This window comes from Anopheles merus, chromosome 3R, assembly GCF_017562075.2.
Source record: "Anopheles merus strain MAF chromosome 3R, AmerM5.1, whole genome shotgun sequence".
NCBI lineage: Eukaryota > Metazoa > Arthropoda > Insecta > Diptera > Culicidae > Anopheles > Anopheles merus.
Genome location: NC_054084.1, coordinates 25361955 through 25379057, shown reverse-complemented (window position 1 = coordinate 25379057; position 17103 = coordinate 25361955). Strand labels below are relative to the sequence as shown.

Here is a 17103-nt window from a genome sequence, read left to right as displayed (position 1 = left end):
CGCATTGAGGCGATGCCACCCATCAGCACATGACACATACTCTTCAATTCTGAATACGAAACAAATGCCAACTTTAACGGAGCTTTTAGCTGTTGTTGTATATGACACAGCACATAGACACACACAGGGAAAAAATGAGAACAAACACGTGCTTTTACGATTGTAGGACATTTTATTCTCTTCCCGCCAGTATTTACATCACAACGAGCCAAACCGAAATGTTGTTGATTAGTTTTAATTTTTGCCTCTCTTTCTCACTGTGTTGCTTTCTTTCTTTTTCGCTCAGTACGAAACAACGAAACAAAAGGCTTTCGAGAAGAAAATATACCCCAGACACCCATCACAATTGTCGGAAACCCTGCATAACTTTATAAACTAACTTCTAGTGAGACATAAAGAAAAAAAAACATAATGAAACAAACTAAAATAGAGTGTGTTTTGCCCCCCATTTTGCTACAGACAGTACGCTTGTATTGGGATGAAAGTGAAATGGAAAGAGCTCCTCTTCTTGTATTCTCTACTCCTCCTCTTCTCTTTCTTCTTCTTCTCCTTCTTCTGCTTCTCCTTCTTCTTCTTTTTCCTTTTTCTTCTTCTTGGGCGTCTTCTTTTTTTCTTCTTTTAATTCTTCTTCTTTTACTTCTTCTTTTTTTCTTCTTCTACGTTCTCCCGCCTGTTCTCCTTGTTCTCCTCTCTTCTCTAGCATACGAATGGCACTGGCCGAAACAGCTTAATTTTTAAGTACAACATTCCCTTCCCCTTCCCACCCTCTCCCCATTCCCACCCTTACCACCCCTTGGCCACCCTCACCCATCTCCGTTCAGTCGTGTATCTTCCCTTGGCAAGTGCACGTAGCCGCACAGTTCCGCTGGCGCTCCAGCCCCTCCGGCGTGGCAGTATTGCATAGCCACCCGGGCCAGGTCCGGTACAGATCGCGACAGTTTGCCCACAGATCGGCGGTATTGCACGAGTTGGTGCAGAGTCTGTTAGTAAAAAAGTGAAAAAGGGGTCTTACATCAACATCAAATGAAGTGTTTATTTACTTTCTTACGCTTACCTTATTTTACGGGATAGACAGTTGGGCATACAGGAACCACACGGGCGGCCCCGCTTGTACGGTAGGCCCAGTTTCTCCTCATGATTTCCGCTGGAAGAGAAGTTACGAAAAACATTAGTAGCAACACAAACAAACCGATCTCGAAGCGTTCCATTTTCAATTCAAAAACGCTTTCCAATTAATTATTTTCGGACAATCGAAACGGAAACTTTCTCAGCTGGCGCTCAAGTTACATCCAACTCCAAACTATTACTGCTTCATATCTGTTTCGGGGTGTGGAAAGCATTTTTGGACATGGCCAAATCCGCGACCGCTGTGCGTTGAAAGAAAGCATTTTAAACACCCGCTCTCGCAAACGACTTAATCCATCCATCAACGTCACAGCCGCGTCTTGGCGATCACACATTGCGAAAGGGGAGAAAATGCGTTGTATAACGGATGAAAGTGAAACACTCCAAAAAGGGACAGAGCGATAAATCAGGACAAACACGCACAAACTGGTGCAAGGACGTGTGGTCGTCCATACGAGGCTGCCAAGGCCTACACACCTTAAATCACTCCTGCGCCACTAATACTTAATTAGTACGCACGATCACACACGATCGTTTGAAGATCACCCCGCTTTCACCCCTCCCGGGTACTCACATGGGGCAGTAGTTGCAGACGTAGTTGTAGAACGGTTTCCCCCGGGGGCCACCCTTCGGACATTTGGTCAGCCCGCAGCCGACCTTGTGCGTGGCGGCCCACACCATCTGCGTGTAGTGCCCGACGCTGTCCAGATCATTCCGGCTGGAGCCGTACGTGAAGTTTTGCCGCTCCAAAAACCACGTCCGTAAGGCAAACATCCTATCGGATACAAAGAAAGCAAGTAGAAAAGTTAATCGCAATTAACCTTAGAAGGATTTTGCGACCCTGCTGAAAATGGCATCACGATTGGCCGGCCGGTTGCTAGTGGTGCGAAAATCGATCAAAATCAAATCCGCAACTCGATGACACTAGTAGGCGCCGACCGCACCAACGGGGAAGCTGTCAAAGCTGTCGGATAAAAGTTGAAGGAAAGCATTGGCCAATGCTGCCTTCAGCGCGGACTCCTACGCACTGTGCGCAACTTGCTGAAGAAGACCGAGTCATCAACCTTACCGGAGAAGGTCGTACCCGTTGACAGCTTCCACCGGAGCGGAAGAGAGTGCCGTCATATCCACTTACCAAGGTACACGATGCGTCGAGACGAAGATGTTCTGACCGCAGGCTCCGAAATTGTCGATCCAACGGCCCTTCGGTGTGTCGTGCGTTAGGACGCGGCACTGATTTGCCCATTTCTGGGCGGAACGGGCCGCACCGTGGTGCCATTTCTGAGAAAAGAGAGAAGGAGAGAATGTAGAGATAAGAAATTATGTTTCGGAAATTGAAAGCAAAAATTCGTTTCCCAAGCGAGAGTGTGGTGGGAACCATTTACGAAAAAACCTGTCACAATCGGATCGGAAGTTCTGCGAGTCGATCGTTGATCGTAAATTCGGCCACTTTATGAGGCCTCGGGTTGATGGTGCGATGCGTTCGACAGTGGTCGGAGATTAAATAAACACTGCCTAATGAATGAGATCATCGGCTGATGAGTTTTATTAGTTTACGCGCGCGTGTGTGTGTGTGTGTGTGTGTGCGCGAGCCCACTTATGGTGAGGGAACATGGGGATTGAGCGTGAACCGGCACTGATTTGCATGCAAATTAGATTGCTTTCCTCCCCAATGCGTCTTGGAGACGCGAAACGTATGGGAGAGTGAGAAAGAAGCAGAATCGAACCGTAGCAGCGTCTTCAGCAGAAAAGGTAACACACCTGGTGAACGACGAACCCCCACCCCCAAATGCTCGTTTTGTACGGGGTAAAACGTCTCAATGAAGTTGCGGCAACTACCATCGAATCTGTTTGATCTTCCCATAAACAAATTGCCAATAAATAATAGGACCTCCTCGTGGGTCACACCTTACTGCACACTGGTAAGCTTCTTTAACGCGCTGGCACAGGTCCACTTCCGCCTGTTTTCAATTCACTTTCTTGCAAGCGAGATCTCCACTTATGGATGTGGATGCTGCTCATCAATCTTGGTAGATTGCCCGCCGACGCCAATGCACAACATTCGATCGTCGTTGTTTGGGAAGCAGCTCGTTAGCCGAACGCATTACAAACCCATGGTCACGTGAGTTTCGCGCTTGAGCGATAATTCAACCCCCCCTCTAAACCCCAAATTGAATCGCTGTCAGCTTATATTGGTCCACAGCCGCCTATCCGCCAACGCTCGATGTGCGCGTGTTGAGGCTGTGCATGTCCCCCCGACTGCTTTGATTGCACTTTTGGAGATCGATTTTGTGGAGAAGGTGTGAACCAATTATCTCTCCATTCTCGATCGTCCACTCCGGATCGTTAGTGCGTTTTTGACGTACCGAATAGTGGTGGGCGCTTGGAATCGGAACTACTCGGTTGTGATTACCTGTTCGGAACTAATTTCGAATCCACTTCTGGACTTCCTTGAAAAGTGTAACGTTCTCGTATTCAAAGGAATTAGTCTGGTATACATAAAACATATTTTTAAAAATATCGATTCGGAAATCGATTCTGGATTTAATTTTTGAAATGGTTTTAGAATCGATTCTGGTGCAGGCTTCAGTCTAAATTCTGATTTCCCAATTCAATTCGAGATCCGTTTCAGGATTTGATTTTGGAACTGATTTTGGAATCGTATCTGAACCCGACGCTGGATTCGAATTTGGTACCAATTCTCGAACCGATTCTAGAACCAAATTAATTGATTGATTGAATTGATTTTGAAATTAATTCTGGACTAGATTATGGAACCAATTCGGGGGCTGATACCGATTTTAGAATAGAATTAGGATTACATTTATCGGAGGATTAAATCAATACAGTATCTGGGCTATCGATACAATCGCAGCTGCAAACGTTTTAAATGTAGCAGCAAAGGAACCGATTCCCCGGGAACGATATCCTAATCTCGATTTCGATTCCAGAACCGATCGCGATTCCGATCCTGGACCTTATTCTGATTGCAATTCAGATTGATCGATTCCAAGCCCGTTTTAAGAATTCTGATTCCGGACCTCCGACTCCGATGAGTAGGTGAATAAAGAAAACCGAAGCTAGCCGGAACCGATACCTTCATCATTTGTTCCCATCACTAATACCTAATCACACTATAGCCCGCTCCACCCTGCCTAATGCGATTAAGGGGGCGCTGTCCTGCCAGATCGTCCGACGTCTCCGAATCGTAGAAAAAAATGAAGCGATCACAATAAATTTGCCAACCGCGAAAACGACGTACTTTAGGACGACAAATCGGAATCGAACCGGTGTGCTTTAGTCCCGCGTTTGTCCACCCCGATTGCCCGATTAACGTGTCGCTCGCAAACTCGAACCTGGCCGCAACGTTTGGGGGAACAACGTTTTGAGCCGTCTGTTGTCACATGCGGATTTGCATATTAATGATTGCGTTATGATGCCCAGGTTTAAGCTTTAAGGTCGAGGATGCCGGTTGGTCCTCTTGGGTGCTGTTGTGGCTTTGCACGTACAACCAAACAAGATACAAGATAAAAGATACCGAAGCAGAGGCGGGTTTTTGGTCTTTTTTTTTTTTTTGGTTCATGTCCCAAAAAGCGGTATGTTGCGATCGAGATTTGGTAATCTTGCATATACCCTCGAAAAGCGCAGTAACCACCACACTTCTGCTTCTTCTAAATCATTTCTAACACTGTATCGATTTGCGACCCTTATATGGTACGGACCGCTTCCGTCCCCATGGTTGACACCATGGGACCGGGTGCTCGGGGATAAGATAAATTTCTCTTCTATTTAAATTAACTTCCAATATTTTATCGCCCCATGACAAGCTGGCGTTTGCGTAGCTCGGCTGAGCCAGTAGCGCACAGAAACAGCGCACAGAAATGTCACAGCCACGGGTTACGGGTGTTGAGAAATCGTTTCCTTCACGCACAACACGCACCCGCTCATTTGTCACCAAACGGCATGTTTAGGATTATTACAATACAATTTTCATAACCATAACCGTTATGCCCTTTTTCATGCAGCTAGGTGTCCCCATCTCCCTCTCTCTCTCTCTCTTTCTACCCATCCATAAACACTGCATAAATCCTTTCCCGAATCGATCGTGTCGATATTTTGACTGAAATGTTACACCATTTTGCGAGCGATTGTGCGTCTTTTCCTATCACATAAATATCGTTAATCTGGCGTCCGGTGTTTAACAAAGGCAACCAAGCGGTTTGTTGGCAGCGTAAGCGGATCGGGTCGAGTACCTTACGGTAAGCACCCAAAATGCGGAGTGAATCTTATTTATGGCACGTAGTTTTCGATTTCCCTTATAGCGAAATAATAACCGTTAAGCTGGCGCCAGTAATGCCGTGTTTGCCGTGTCTACCATTGCATAGAGCTTCGGATCGTTTGCGTTGGTTCGTCAAATAAGGTTCATGACTCGCGGAGCACCTACTCCAAGAGTCTCCAGAGCGATCGTAACGCATTAATCTTGTGCAAAATATTTAGGTTATGAAAACATATGCGCAACTTGACTTGACAACTTCCCTATAATGTTCCTAAAATACACACGATCACCTTCTTCGGCAAATCTGTTCGCAAGCTAATGTATTAAACCTCCCCTCCATGGGCATCAGTTTGACCGTTGGAATCTGTTAAGAATCTAAACATTGTACAAGGTTATAAATTAACCCATGATGTTAAGTTGCGTCCGAGCGCGAGATCACCGCGACAGACATTCTGGTGACAGAAAATCATTCCCTACGCCCTCCCGCCCCTCGTTTTCGGCGGGTCCAATTTCCATTAACCCGTCTTGGTCTCGGTGTTCAGCCTGTTTGTTTGTACCCACCCCAAAATCAACACATACACACAAGACCAAACATTCCCCCCCTAGCCCCACATTACTCACCATGTTTAGCATATTCGCGGCCGGCGGTACCACCTTGGTGCGGTACGAGTCGTGCAGCATCACGATCCGCCGCTGGACTTTGCGCAATCGGGGCGAAATTGCCTTCGTCGGCACCTTGTCTCCATACAGTCTAGGCACTGGGTAAAGGTTCGCGCCGGCATCCGGTCAACCGGTTTTGTGTTGTTGCGATGGGATGTGATTCATTGTGCGCGTGTTCCAAACGCGTTGTGTTTCCACCATCGAACGGGAGGAAACGGGGTTGATGATCGAGGGTGTGTGGGTGTGTGTGTGTGTGAATGAAGAAATTATTTTCCCCGTCCCCATCCGTGGGGAGTGTGTATGATGATGATGCGCGTGACGATCATTTAGTCAATGGTGGTTGGTGGTGTTTTTTTTTTTTTGGTTTTGGCGAGAGTTTGTTGCAGAATGTTTTGCCGTCACCACCATCGTCGCCGTTGTTTTTAGCCGTGTCGGTAGCATCAAACGTTAAAGAAAGGCATGGAAAGAAGAAAATAAGTCGTCCAATCGAGCAGTGAGAGAAGAAATAAATAACACCGAATCGGTACTGTATGTAAATCGAAGTTGGAGTTGATGGAGAACACCGTGGCGTGAGTGGAATTTTCTAAAGCCTGCGTCCACACCACCGTCCGGCAAAGTAAAGGTGCAACACGAGCGACACTGACTTGATGTGAGAGGTACACTCGTTAGTGTGAATTGCAAATTTACTGTCCCACAGACGGTAATGGGTCGGTCAGAAACAAACAAAATTGTTCGCAGAATAGGAAATGAGATCAGTAATAGGCATAGATCATGATCTAGGAGCGTGATCGCGAAGAAGTTCCAATGAGAATAGCAAAACCAGAGTTGAAGATCACGTTGGTATGAACATGATTGAAAGGGAATATCAGAAAGACCAGAACATGATCTTGTACTTAGACGAATTAGTTTATTATATTGAAGTTACTAAAATCATTTGAAATGCTATCTAGAAGTTCTAGAGATATTAAACTAAATAGTAGGTTAAATAGCGCTTGTTAAATCAAAGTTATTAAAATCATTGGAAATGCTATCCAGAAGTTCTTGAGATTAATATTGATCGATAAACTCAACTCAAACCACTCCCATTACAAGACCAATTTGTCAACCCGCTAGCTCCAGTTCCGTCATACGGGATCCTAACACACGCCCAACATCACACTAACCTCTGTCATAACGCCAACCATCGGACAGATCGAACCAAACGGCCAACAAAGCGCAGAGCAGCAACAAACCGCTGGCGGGTCGCACCATTTTTGGCCACCGGACGATCATCGTCAGCTCGCGTCGTACCGCCAATCTGCTCCGATCCTGTAACGATAGGCAGAGAAGTATAAATGGTGGGAAAACGAAACAAATGGCTAAACTACACGGGGCACGGTCTACGGTTAAAGGCACCGGGTTTAAAGTTCTCTTCGCGCTGGAGAGCACGCGCTGCACAACGCTGCTTCAAACTGCCAAAGATTGAGAAGTTGTTTGCCAGAAAAAAGCCCCCTTAATCGTGATCATGTTTTGCGATTAACGAAAAACGATCGCTGTTCCACTTGCGTCAAGCTGACACACGATCAAGATTCTACCAAAGTTTGCCTTTCTGCTTCTTTCTATTTGAATTAGAATTCACCCTCAGGTTGGTGGCCGTAGGTTGGGAGCAGAGAATTTTTTCCTTATTTTTGAAGATCTCATCTATGTTTTTTTCCCCCTCGCAACTCCAATAGCTTATCGATCGAACATGACTCCGAATGATGGCAAAAAACGTAGAAAAACGCACCCCAAAATATAACACCACGTGCGTTAAAAAAAATGGTAAAGATCACCTCCAGCGCTCTTGATGGTTTCCTGGTTGCGAAAAAACAGATGGTCGCGTGAGAAGAACGAACCCAACCACCCCCCTGCTTGGTAGGTGTCATCGACGTCACCACCACGGTTGGCCGCGACCGGCAAAAGCACAATCTGTCATCTTGCTGCAAGCGGTGCCGCGTGTGTCTGAAAGTGGACCAGCATTTGGCGACAAAGACACATCTACCAGAGCCCCCCTCCCGCCAATGGGAAGGGAACCTGGCCAACCAACTTGTGGGAGTTGAATTATTGGCCCGATAGCGCTTGTTCATCGTTCACACTCTAGCCGCGTGACGATCGGCTGCTACCACACCGAACATGGCGACCCTCTCGGGCCCGTACCGATGCGATGCGGTTTTCATCACCAAGGTAAGGACCGATGTTTACGAGCATCGATGTGCATGTTGTTCGTTCCGCATCATCATTTCGCATATTTGCGACTGTTTTTTTTTCGCAAACAGATTTGCTCCGCCCAAAACATAAACAAAAAAAACAAGAACACGCATTTTTGGAGGTCAGCAGGAGTGTTGTCGTGCTTGCTAAACTTACACACGGAGATGATCTGTTGATGGGAGATCTAATACACCGCTTATTCTCGTACTCATTTCTGTCCCATTTGTCACTTCAAGTTGTCATAAAAATCCGGCAGCCCCACCGTGTGCTAGCGCACACTTCCTATCACGCTAATTCCGATCGGGAAACAATCGCCAGCAATCTTTTCAGCACACCATTTCGGAACCATTGCTCTCTAAAGCCGGCCTCTAAAGCTAACAGATCGTAAAATGGGCATTAAAATGCTATCAAAACAAAACCAACATGGTGGATTGGCCTCGCACCCTAAACAAACGCGCCGGGGATCCAGTGGCATAAAAGGACACTACGCTGCCGGCACTCAGGCTCAGACACTCATCTATAATACAATGCTTTAAAATCTCCCCAACTCTCTCTCTCTCTCGATGGGTAAGTTTTGCACCACCAAAACCAAAGCATCGCTAGGTTCTACAGCCACGGTCCGAATCTGGAAGACAATAAATAATTTTTACGACTAATTAAGATATAGGCCCACCAACGCCGGGGGAGGGCGCGCGATTATCGACGCGCAAACACGCATAAATTGTGTGCACAAGAGTGCTGCACAAACCACAACATCCTTGACCTGAAGGGGAGGGCCGATTACGCAGAATAGGGCGAAGAGAGCGGCCGAGAAGAAAAACAACAACAATTCTAGCTGCGAATCTTCCCACTTCCGACCCCGAAGCGTCCATCTGAGATCAAACTGGGCTGCCATAAATTCTGATGGTCGGCAATCCCTCCAACCACCCCTCCAAAACCGACCGACTCACGCGTATTAATAATTAAGTCGTTAAATCTCATTCGAATGCATTCACTGTATAAGAGCGGGATTGGCACGACGGGCACGAGATCATGCACATTATTCTTGCTTCGCTTTGCTTTCTTTGCTAACGCTTTCGATCGCTTTCGGCAGAGCATAGTACGGTTGCGGCTGCTGTATGCGGAAGCTGCTGCTGCTGCCTGGCTGCGGTCTTGGCAAAAAAAAACGGCCAAAAATCGTGCCGGCACGATGATCACGCGTTTCCCGCATCCCAAGAAAGGAAACGAACAGGGTGTTGAGTGATGCAGCAGACATGCTGACGATAGTCCACCGCCCATTCCCAGTGACAGTGGTCAGTGTTTTAATGCATAGTTTTTAGCTTTTTTGTTTCGGTTGTTCGGAATACCACACACGAAGCATCACACTCTGGATTAACGATCGCGTCAGCTCTACGCTCTACGCGAGAGAATCACATGTGGCTGTGTGTGCTCTAACGAAGAATAACTTACCGTAAATAAATCAAACGTAAAATTAGTGGCACGTTTTGCAGCTTACTAAAAACTCACGGAACCTCACACAATCTTCTAACCAGCCGTAACTTGACACTTTAGACCACTCTACCGAGGAACTCCAATTTTCACTCCGTAACAGAATCCGTTCACAGCTTGAGTCACCCAAATCAACACGCAACCGGCTTCGATAATCACACCATTTAGCATCGCCTCATCTCGTATTACTCGTATAACACACGCCACTTTTACCAGAAAGCCCCCACACCCCGATCAGCTCGCCTACATCAAACACTTGAATCGATACCAGCACTACCTTCACGGCTGCCAAAAACCACCGATTCCGATTGCACTCGTCCAGCAAGCTTAATGCCGACTTCTGGCAGACACAAACCACCAGCGACCAACCAACTCGAAAGAACTGCGTGCTGCCGAAACACACGCAACCACTAAACCGCGCAGACCAGACGACCAGACGACACGACAGAACGTCCGGACCGGCTGCCGTCGAGTAGTGGACTGATTTAAATGTGGGAGATCGCGAAAAAAATATCTCCCCCAAGCATATGTGTCACGATCCGGGGCGGGGAGAGGAGTGATAGGCGAGCAACGATCGTGAACAGGGGCGCAAAGACGAAGCATCGAAGCCGGCGGCGGTTGTAGTAAGATGTCGGGAGGATAGAAACCGATCGTAACGAGCCGCCCAAATGGAGACAGCGAGCGAGAAGGTTATGAGTTTTCTTCCGCGCTGTCCCGGGCAGGTAGTTGGATGGGTGAGGTTAGCGATAATGCCACCGGTAATGCTAGTGTGTGTGTGTTGTAGTGGGTGTTGGTACCAATAGCAACAATAAGAATGTCAACGATACAGAAGCTGCTAGGAAGGGCGAACAAACCATTTGAACCTGGCGGAGCAGGGAACTTTTGGCACTGTTCGAGGTACAGTGGTGCGTGTATAACTAGGTGCGCTATGGTAACAATGGATCGAGAATAAGCTTAAACTCTTTTTGCTGTAGAATATCTGTTGTAGAATATCTTTGTATGGGGCAACCAGTCGACAAAAAAAACAATTCCCAATGCGTGCTCAATGAACAAACTACTAACGGCTGTACAGGTTTATGGCTCTCACGACCCACGACGAGAAGGAGGCGACGATCGTGATCGATCTGTTAAAATTGCGAATGCTTACATCCCAAAAAGTGTTTTGGAGTGGGCGAGTATCGATACGGCGATACGACGACGACGTTGGCAAAATCGCGGAAGAAGGAAGCATTTTATGTTTTTTTTAATCTTCCTTTTTGCTTTGTTTTGTGGCCGTTAGGGGAAATATTGGAGTAAAGGTTGGGAATAGAGACCGCAGGGGACATTGTGAATGATACAGCACAAACCATGACGATCGAGCCATACATACTCATCGGGTTGAGTGGCTTCTCTCTGAACTTAGATCTTAACAAACGATGACTCTACTGTGAGAAAGGTTTGTAATTTGTACAGAATGATTTTAACAAATTGATTAGGCTTCTTTAATTTGATGATTAGAGATTTAGCAGTTTCTTCCAATTCCAAATGAGATTCCGACAGGATTCCATTACACTGCGAGGTACGCCTTAGAGATGGCACACACAATTCCAAAAAGATTCTTCCTAGTGCTATTCCGGTTCTGACTCCAAAGACATATGAATCGCCATGACGATCTGGGCGGATCCAGAACCATTAGTACCATCGGATTAGTCAAGAATAGTTTGGAATTACTCGAGATCAGTTATTAGCCAATTAATGTTCGAACCATTCCAAACAATTTCGAACGTTTCCAGGTGGTTCTTCTTCTTTTATCATTAAGGTTATTCTTCGGAACTGGATCCGATATGTTTGGAGCCATCCGGGTGCACCAGGTGCAATTTGTTTCTCATTATGCCCATCTCTAATACGCATGCGTTGGAAAGCCATACGCGCAACCATGGTAACACGACAACATGTTTACTATGCATCTAGCAGCACGCCGCTTATCGACTATTTCATCGAATATCGCCATCATCACAGTCACCAGCCTGTGCCTGTCCTCTGTGTACACCCAAAAAAACGAATCTGTGCGTGAGAATATTTCCAAGAAACAAAACAACCCCGAAATAAAATGTCCCTGCTGGGTGGTGAGAACATTCGACTGCTACAAAAACTGTTCAAAGCCGACGATGATGGCTCGTCATCAGACGATGAGCCTACTGCCCAAGATGTTCCCCAATTAGGTAAGGTGTTTCACTACCCAATGTCCCACAACGTGCTAATTACAATTCTGGACCATTTCCCCTATAGGTCCCGGAGATATTGGAGAACCGGCGGCACAGAAAGCGAAATCAAAAAAACATCCCACCGATCCGGCAGAGCACGTGAAACCCTGCTCCTATGCGCCGCTCGCACCAGACACCCAACCAAACCTGGAACCAAGCACGCTCGAGCAATGGGAGGCACAGCAATTGCACCAGGACCGGGCACTGTTCGATTCGCGCAAGCAACCGGACTATAGGATCTCCTACCGCCAGACGGTCGCCACCGAGGATATCTATCTGCAGATGAACTGCAAAACGCCCGCCACGGCCAGCTGTGAGAGTATGGTCGTGGAGGTGTTTCTTACCGCCGAGGATGACTCGGTAGGCATCCATCAGATCGAGCTGGAGGTGCAGGAGCAGCTGGTAACGGTCGGGTCGCCAAGGTATCGGCTCGAACTTACCCTGCCGCACCGGATCAACCCGGACCGGGGCAATGCGGCGTGGCTGTCCGATCAGAAAACACTTCGCCTTACGCTGATGATGGTGCGTGAGCTGGATTTTGTCAACTTTTAAGGGCGGGAAGGAGCGCACGGTACTGGAAGTCCAATAAATTGGGCACAATTTATAGAAAAAGTGAAATGTCCGGGTGTGATGTGTACACATTTTATCACAATTTAATGCAATTTCGGTGCGCTGAAAGTTGTTGGTGAAGGAGGTAAGAAAAAAAACGGTAAATTTGGTATTTTAGTCTGCCTTCGCATCTGGGTGGCATATTGGAGAGGTACAGATCGTATTGGCATTAAAAAAAGGTCTTTAAATTGTGCTTTAAATATCCATCATTAAACACTATATGTATGGTGGCAATCTTGCAGCAAAAACAGAAAACAATAGGCACAAAAATAGTAAATAACGTTCTACTATTACTACCAGCCCACCAGCGCCAGCGAACACAATCTTGACTGCACTTACCTTCATATAACTCAAATTAAATTAAAGCCACCAACCCGAGACGACGGCCAATGTGGCAACCACCTGCATCATCGACATCATCCAGAGCTCGTTCCGGCTACTGCCTTTTGCAAATTGCGGAAATGCATCTTCTTTTCTCGACTTCTCGTCCATTTCGTCGCTATGATGGGCGCCGAGAATTGCCACATTCAGAACCGAGGACGATTGCTTTGTGTTGTGGCACGCAAAAGACGTCGCGGTGAGCCACAAACAGCAATAAATTTCAACAGCATCTCCTCGGTTCGCAAATGGAAATGACTTAATTTGAAATGACGATGAATTATGTGCTATTTGTAATGTGTCGTCTGTACGATAATTGGCGACATTCACGATGGATGGAGCTGTCGTGATGGAAGTCCAAATGGTGTTCCTTTCGCTGCTCCAAATAAGGTCCTTCTTTCTGCTTCTTCAAGCGGGTTGGACAGGACATGAACACTAACACACACAAACACATACACACACGCATTGTAATTGTTGTTTTGCTAACTTGTTTAAATTATTTTATTAATAATTTTATATATAAATACACTGTTGTTGTTTTTTTTTTTGTTTCAATAATAGACTAATTATCGAATTACGTTACACGGGCATTCCTAAGAGGCCTAACTGCCAACACAATACCACCACCACCACTCCCGCGAAAGTGGCTGGTTGAGTGTCGCACCGCCTGCTGTTTTCTCTGTTCTGGGATTGGTTTTCTTTCTTTTTACTGATTTTCATTCGCATTTTCCTCCTCTCTTCCTCCACTAACACCACAACTCTTCCTCGAACGAAAGCTTCTTTTTTTTATGGGAGGGAGGCGTCGCTTACTTCGTTTGCAAATTTTGCTGCAAGCCCTCCCCATTTTCCTTTACCTCTAATGTGTGTTTGCCGCTGTTTGAACTATTCACAATCGTTTCCTAATCTATACGCGTGTATCTTTTTTTTGTTTTGTTTTGCTTTTCTTGCTTTATCTTTATTTCTGTATATGTCTTACTTATTACACACTACACACGTTACACAAATTGTCCGTACTCCGGCGGCGGTTCGATTCCTGTTGCTTTCGCTCTTCCGATTCGCTTCTCTGGCCTTCGGTACACTACTTCAAATCACATTCCAACGCGCGCACTTCTGCGTACGGGAAGCCGCATGTCCCTTGTGTGTGTGTGTACGAGTGTGTGCATATGTAATTGTTAACAGTTTACTACACTAATTCGTTCGGAATCAGCAGCATCCAGTTCCTGTTGCTGTCTTTTCTTTTCTGTGGTAGTATAAATACATGTTAGAAAACACACCCGCACACACACACACACTAACTTTTAGAGCGACCGTCCCGTGCACTATCCTTTTATAATGTTTGCCTCCCTTTGGAAGGAGTAATAGCTTTGTTCGATTTTCCCTTTCCCTCTCGTGTAGAGAGAGATCCGGCAGTTTACAAGAAGAAGCGGGATTAGTTTTGCCTTTCCACATTTTAGTTTCCTTTTCTTCTAGGAAATAGTATATGTGTGTGTATTGTTCAAGGAAAGACTTCTTACAAACAAACTAAAAGAGACATTATACGTCACCTTGTTGTTAGTAGTGTGTATGATGATGATGATCTGAACGTGCATATTGGGGTAAGGAGGGAGACGATGGCAAATATTCATTATCGTTTCGTCTTACAATAAAGCTCTTTAATAAATAATGCCCCCTCCCTCCTACTGTCCTTTCTGTTCGCTTACATTCCGTTATCCGAAACCACTCCTCTTTCACTAAATTGCCCTACCCAAGGTTTTACTTTCGCGCGCACGTTCTAAAACACTGATCACACGCCTCTTGATCCTCATCCAGCAGGTCTTCACCATTCTCCTCACCCTGCCGCATTAGCTGTGTTTCTGGCATTCTCCCAAAAAAACAACATCAATCCATCTATTTACACAAAGGCTTTCAAAACAAAACAAAAAAACAAGAATGAAACGAGATTGTATAAAACTACGCCTATCCCACGGAATCCCGATCGTTGCTTTCCAAATCCCTTCTTCCTGTTGTATTGTATCATAGGTTTGCGTACACGCGTACAAGTTCGGCTAGGACATTCTCTATTTGTGTGTGTCTCTCACTCTCTCCCATTGCGACCCCGGCCGGCCCTCATACTGTATTAGTCCTATGCTGGTCATATCCTTGTTTTTATCCTTACACATCTACTTGGAATCTACTAAAAAGTGTGGAGAGCGCGGCTACGATGCGAAGGAGAGAGAATTAGTGAGTCATAATAACTGCTTTGTAGTATTTTTTGTTTTGTTTTGTTTTTTTTGCGTAAGTGAACCCGGAACACAACGTGCGTTTCTTTAAGTTTAATTGTTTGTTTTTTTGTTCCTTTTTTATGTTTAATGTTTGCTTGGTTCTTCTTACATCTGGGATTATATTTATATATATATGTACGTTGCCCACGTGCTTCTTATCATGTCAGTACTTTTACCGTTTTCTTAACTACAATTTCTTGCTTTCTAGTTTTGTTTTCCCCTTTCAAGAAAAAAAAAGATAGACAAACAAACAGTGAGTACACATTCAGTCAAAGTACTAGAGATGGTTCCGTATGGAACTCCACGGGATGGACACACACGTGGAGAAATCGTCTTAAGACTTTTGCGTGTGTCAGCTGGGGCACATACACATACACAAGCGGGGGAAGTTTCTATTACTCGTGCACGAAAGGGTTGTCGAAAGACAAGACAGCTCGTTTTGAAACCACACAGTAGTTACATGTTAATGTGCAGAACGTTCGGTTAAAGCATAGGTTAAAGCAAACCCCAGGCCCAGTTTATGGACAAGCCAATGCACAGCAAGATCCATTCGCATCTTCCTTGTGTCACAAGCTCCAATATGCATGCACCATACAGAAGAGCGTTAAACAATTTGTGAACCACACATTTCGTCAAACGATTTGTTATTACAAATCGAATCCCGAACTCTAACCTGGACGGTCTAAGCTAATTTTAAAAGCTGTTGCTTCACAAACACAATTCACAACACATTAAAACAAAGTGTTTTGCATCGGTAGCAAATACTCCCTCTTATGTTTTGCAAACGTCCATAGTGGTACAAGTAGAAGGGCAATTCCTTCCAGTAGCACGCACACCAACATACACAAACACACAGACAAACTCCAAAAAAAAGCCCTGATGCCGAATTTTGCCCTATCTTGCCACCGAAATATGCTGCCAACATGTATTGTACAGGTCGAGCCGATTGTTGCATATACTTTCCCTTGTTTCTTTTCTATCTCTCTGTCTCGTCTTCTGTAGCACAGTAGCATCTGCAGCTTCGAGCAACGCTTCTACACGATTCTTTTCTATGTACACCGGACAGTACACCGTTGCATGTACGACGTCCATAAAAAACTGTCCCTAGCCAACGTACCACATTTGCCGTTCTAAAATTTCAAATTTTAATTTAACTAAAACCCAACCACACTATTATCAACGGTACTGCGCATCTTAAACACTACTAATGTGGTGAGACTTACATAGTATACCTTTTTGCTTCCATTTATTGATTGGTTTCCTTTTTTTCTGGTGATTTTCCATTCCTTAGTATGATTCGTAAATAACTAACAGACTTTTTTTGTTGGGTTTTCTTATGCATTTTTCTGCTGTTCTTCAAATTCGATCCATGCTTATGCGTTTTTTGGATTGTTGCACAAACGTTCATCGTTCGGGTTGCAGAGCTTTAGAAGCTGTCTTTACAAACAACAAAAAAGACGGTCTTTACAGAAAGCTTAGCTGAGTTGTAACCTATCTTCTCTTTTTTTAAATTGTTTCGTTTTCCTTTCGTTGCCCCTATCCAATATTTATGCTTTCATGCGTAAAATACGCGTACATTTATGTACTTTCCTCTCATTTTTGTTTTGTTTATAGCCATTATTTCATCTTAACCGAGTAAGCATTCACACCGGCCGGTTTAAAGCTTTAACGTATCATGAACGGGCAACGGTCAAAATGACTGACTGTGGGACGCGTTTACCGTCGTTTCAGCAGCACTACGACACGAAACATACAATCGATATCGAAGATAGGATTACACATATTCGAATGCATTACGCTTGAGGATATATGATGACAATACCACCACCGCAACCAA

The 17103-nt window shown here is 45.3% G+C and overlaps 2 protein-coding genes across 2 annotated transcripts; one reads left to right on the top strand and one right to left on the bottom strand.

Moving 5' to 3' along the window:
* Positions 1-659: 659 nt before the first annotated feature.
* Positions 660-10286, bottom strand: LOC121597530 (cysteine-rich venom protein-like). The gene is made up of 7 exons (XM_041923352.1): positions 9737-10286; positions 7225-7369; positions 6023-6159; positions 2261-2406; positions 1700-1900; positions 1055-1144; positions 660-980 (listed from the first exon to the last, which is right to left on the bottom strand). Exons 2-7 carry the CDS (start codon positions 7331-7333, stop codon positions 818-820), a joined length of 846 nt encoding a protein of 281 aa, XP_041779286.1. The 5' UTR covers positions 7334-7369; positions 9737-10286; the 3' UTR covers positions 660-817.
* Positions 10287-11736: 1450 nt separating this feature from the next.
* Positions 11737-12636, top strand: LOC121595673 (dynein assembly factor 6, axonemal). The gene is made up of 2 exons (XM_041919818.1): positions 11737-11976; positions 12044-12636. The coding sequence occupies exons 1-2, from the start codon at positions 11865-11867 to the stop codon at positions 12568-12570; spliced, it is 639 nt and encodes a 212-aa protein (XP_041775752.1). The 5' UTR covers positions 11737-11864; the 3' UTR covers positions 12571-12636.
* The last annotated feature ends 4467 nt before the right edge of the window (positions 12637-17103 follow it).

Excerpts from the sequence above, each read along its gene's own strand:
- LOC121597530 (XM_041923352.1), bottom strand. The coding sequence starts at position 7,333 with ATGATCGTCCGGTGGCCAAAAATGGTGCGACCCGCCAGCGGTTTGTTG. Across the intron at positions 6,160-7,224 it reads TGGTTGGCGTTATGACAGAG|TGCCTAGACTGTATGGAGAC; the intron begins GTTAGTGTGATG and ends ACCTTTACCCAG. Across the intron at positions 2,407-6,022 it reads CCGCGAATATGCTAAACATG|AAATGGCACCACGGTGCGGC; the intron begins GTGAGTAATGTG and ends CTCTTTTCTCAG.
- LOC121595673 (XM_041919818.1), top strand. The coding sequence starts at position 11,865 with ATGTCCCTGCTGGGTGGTGAGAACATTCGACTGCTACAAAAACTGTTC. Across the intron at positions 11,977-12,043 it reads CCAAGATGTTCCCCAATTAG|GTCCCGGAGATATTGGAGAA; the intron begins GTAAGGTGTTTC and ends TTTCCCCTATAG.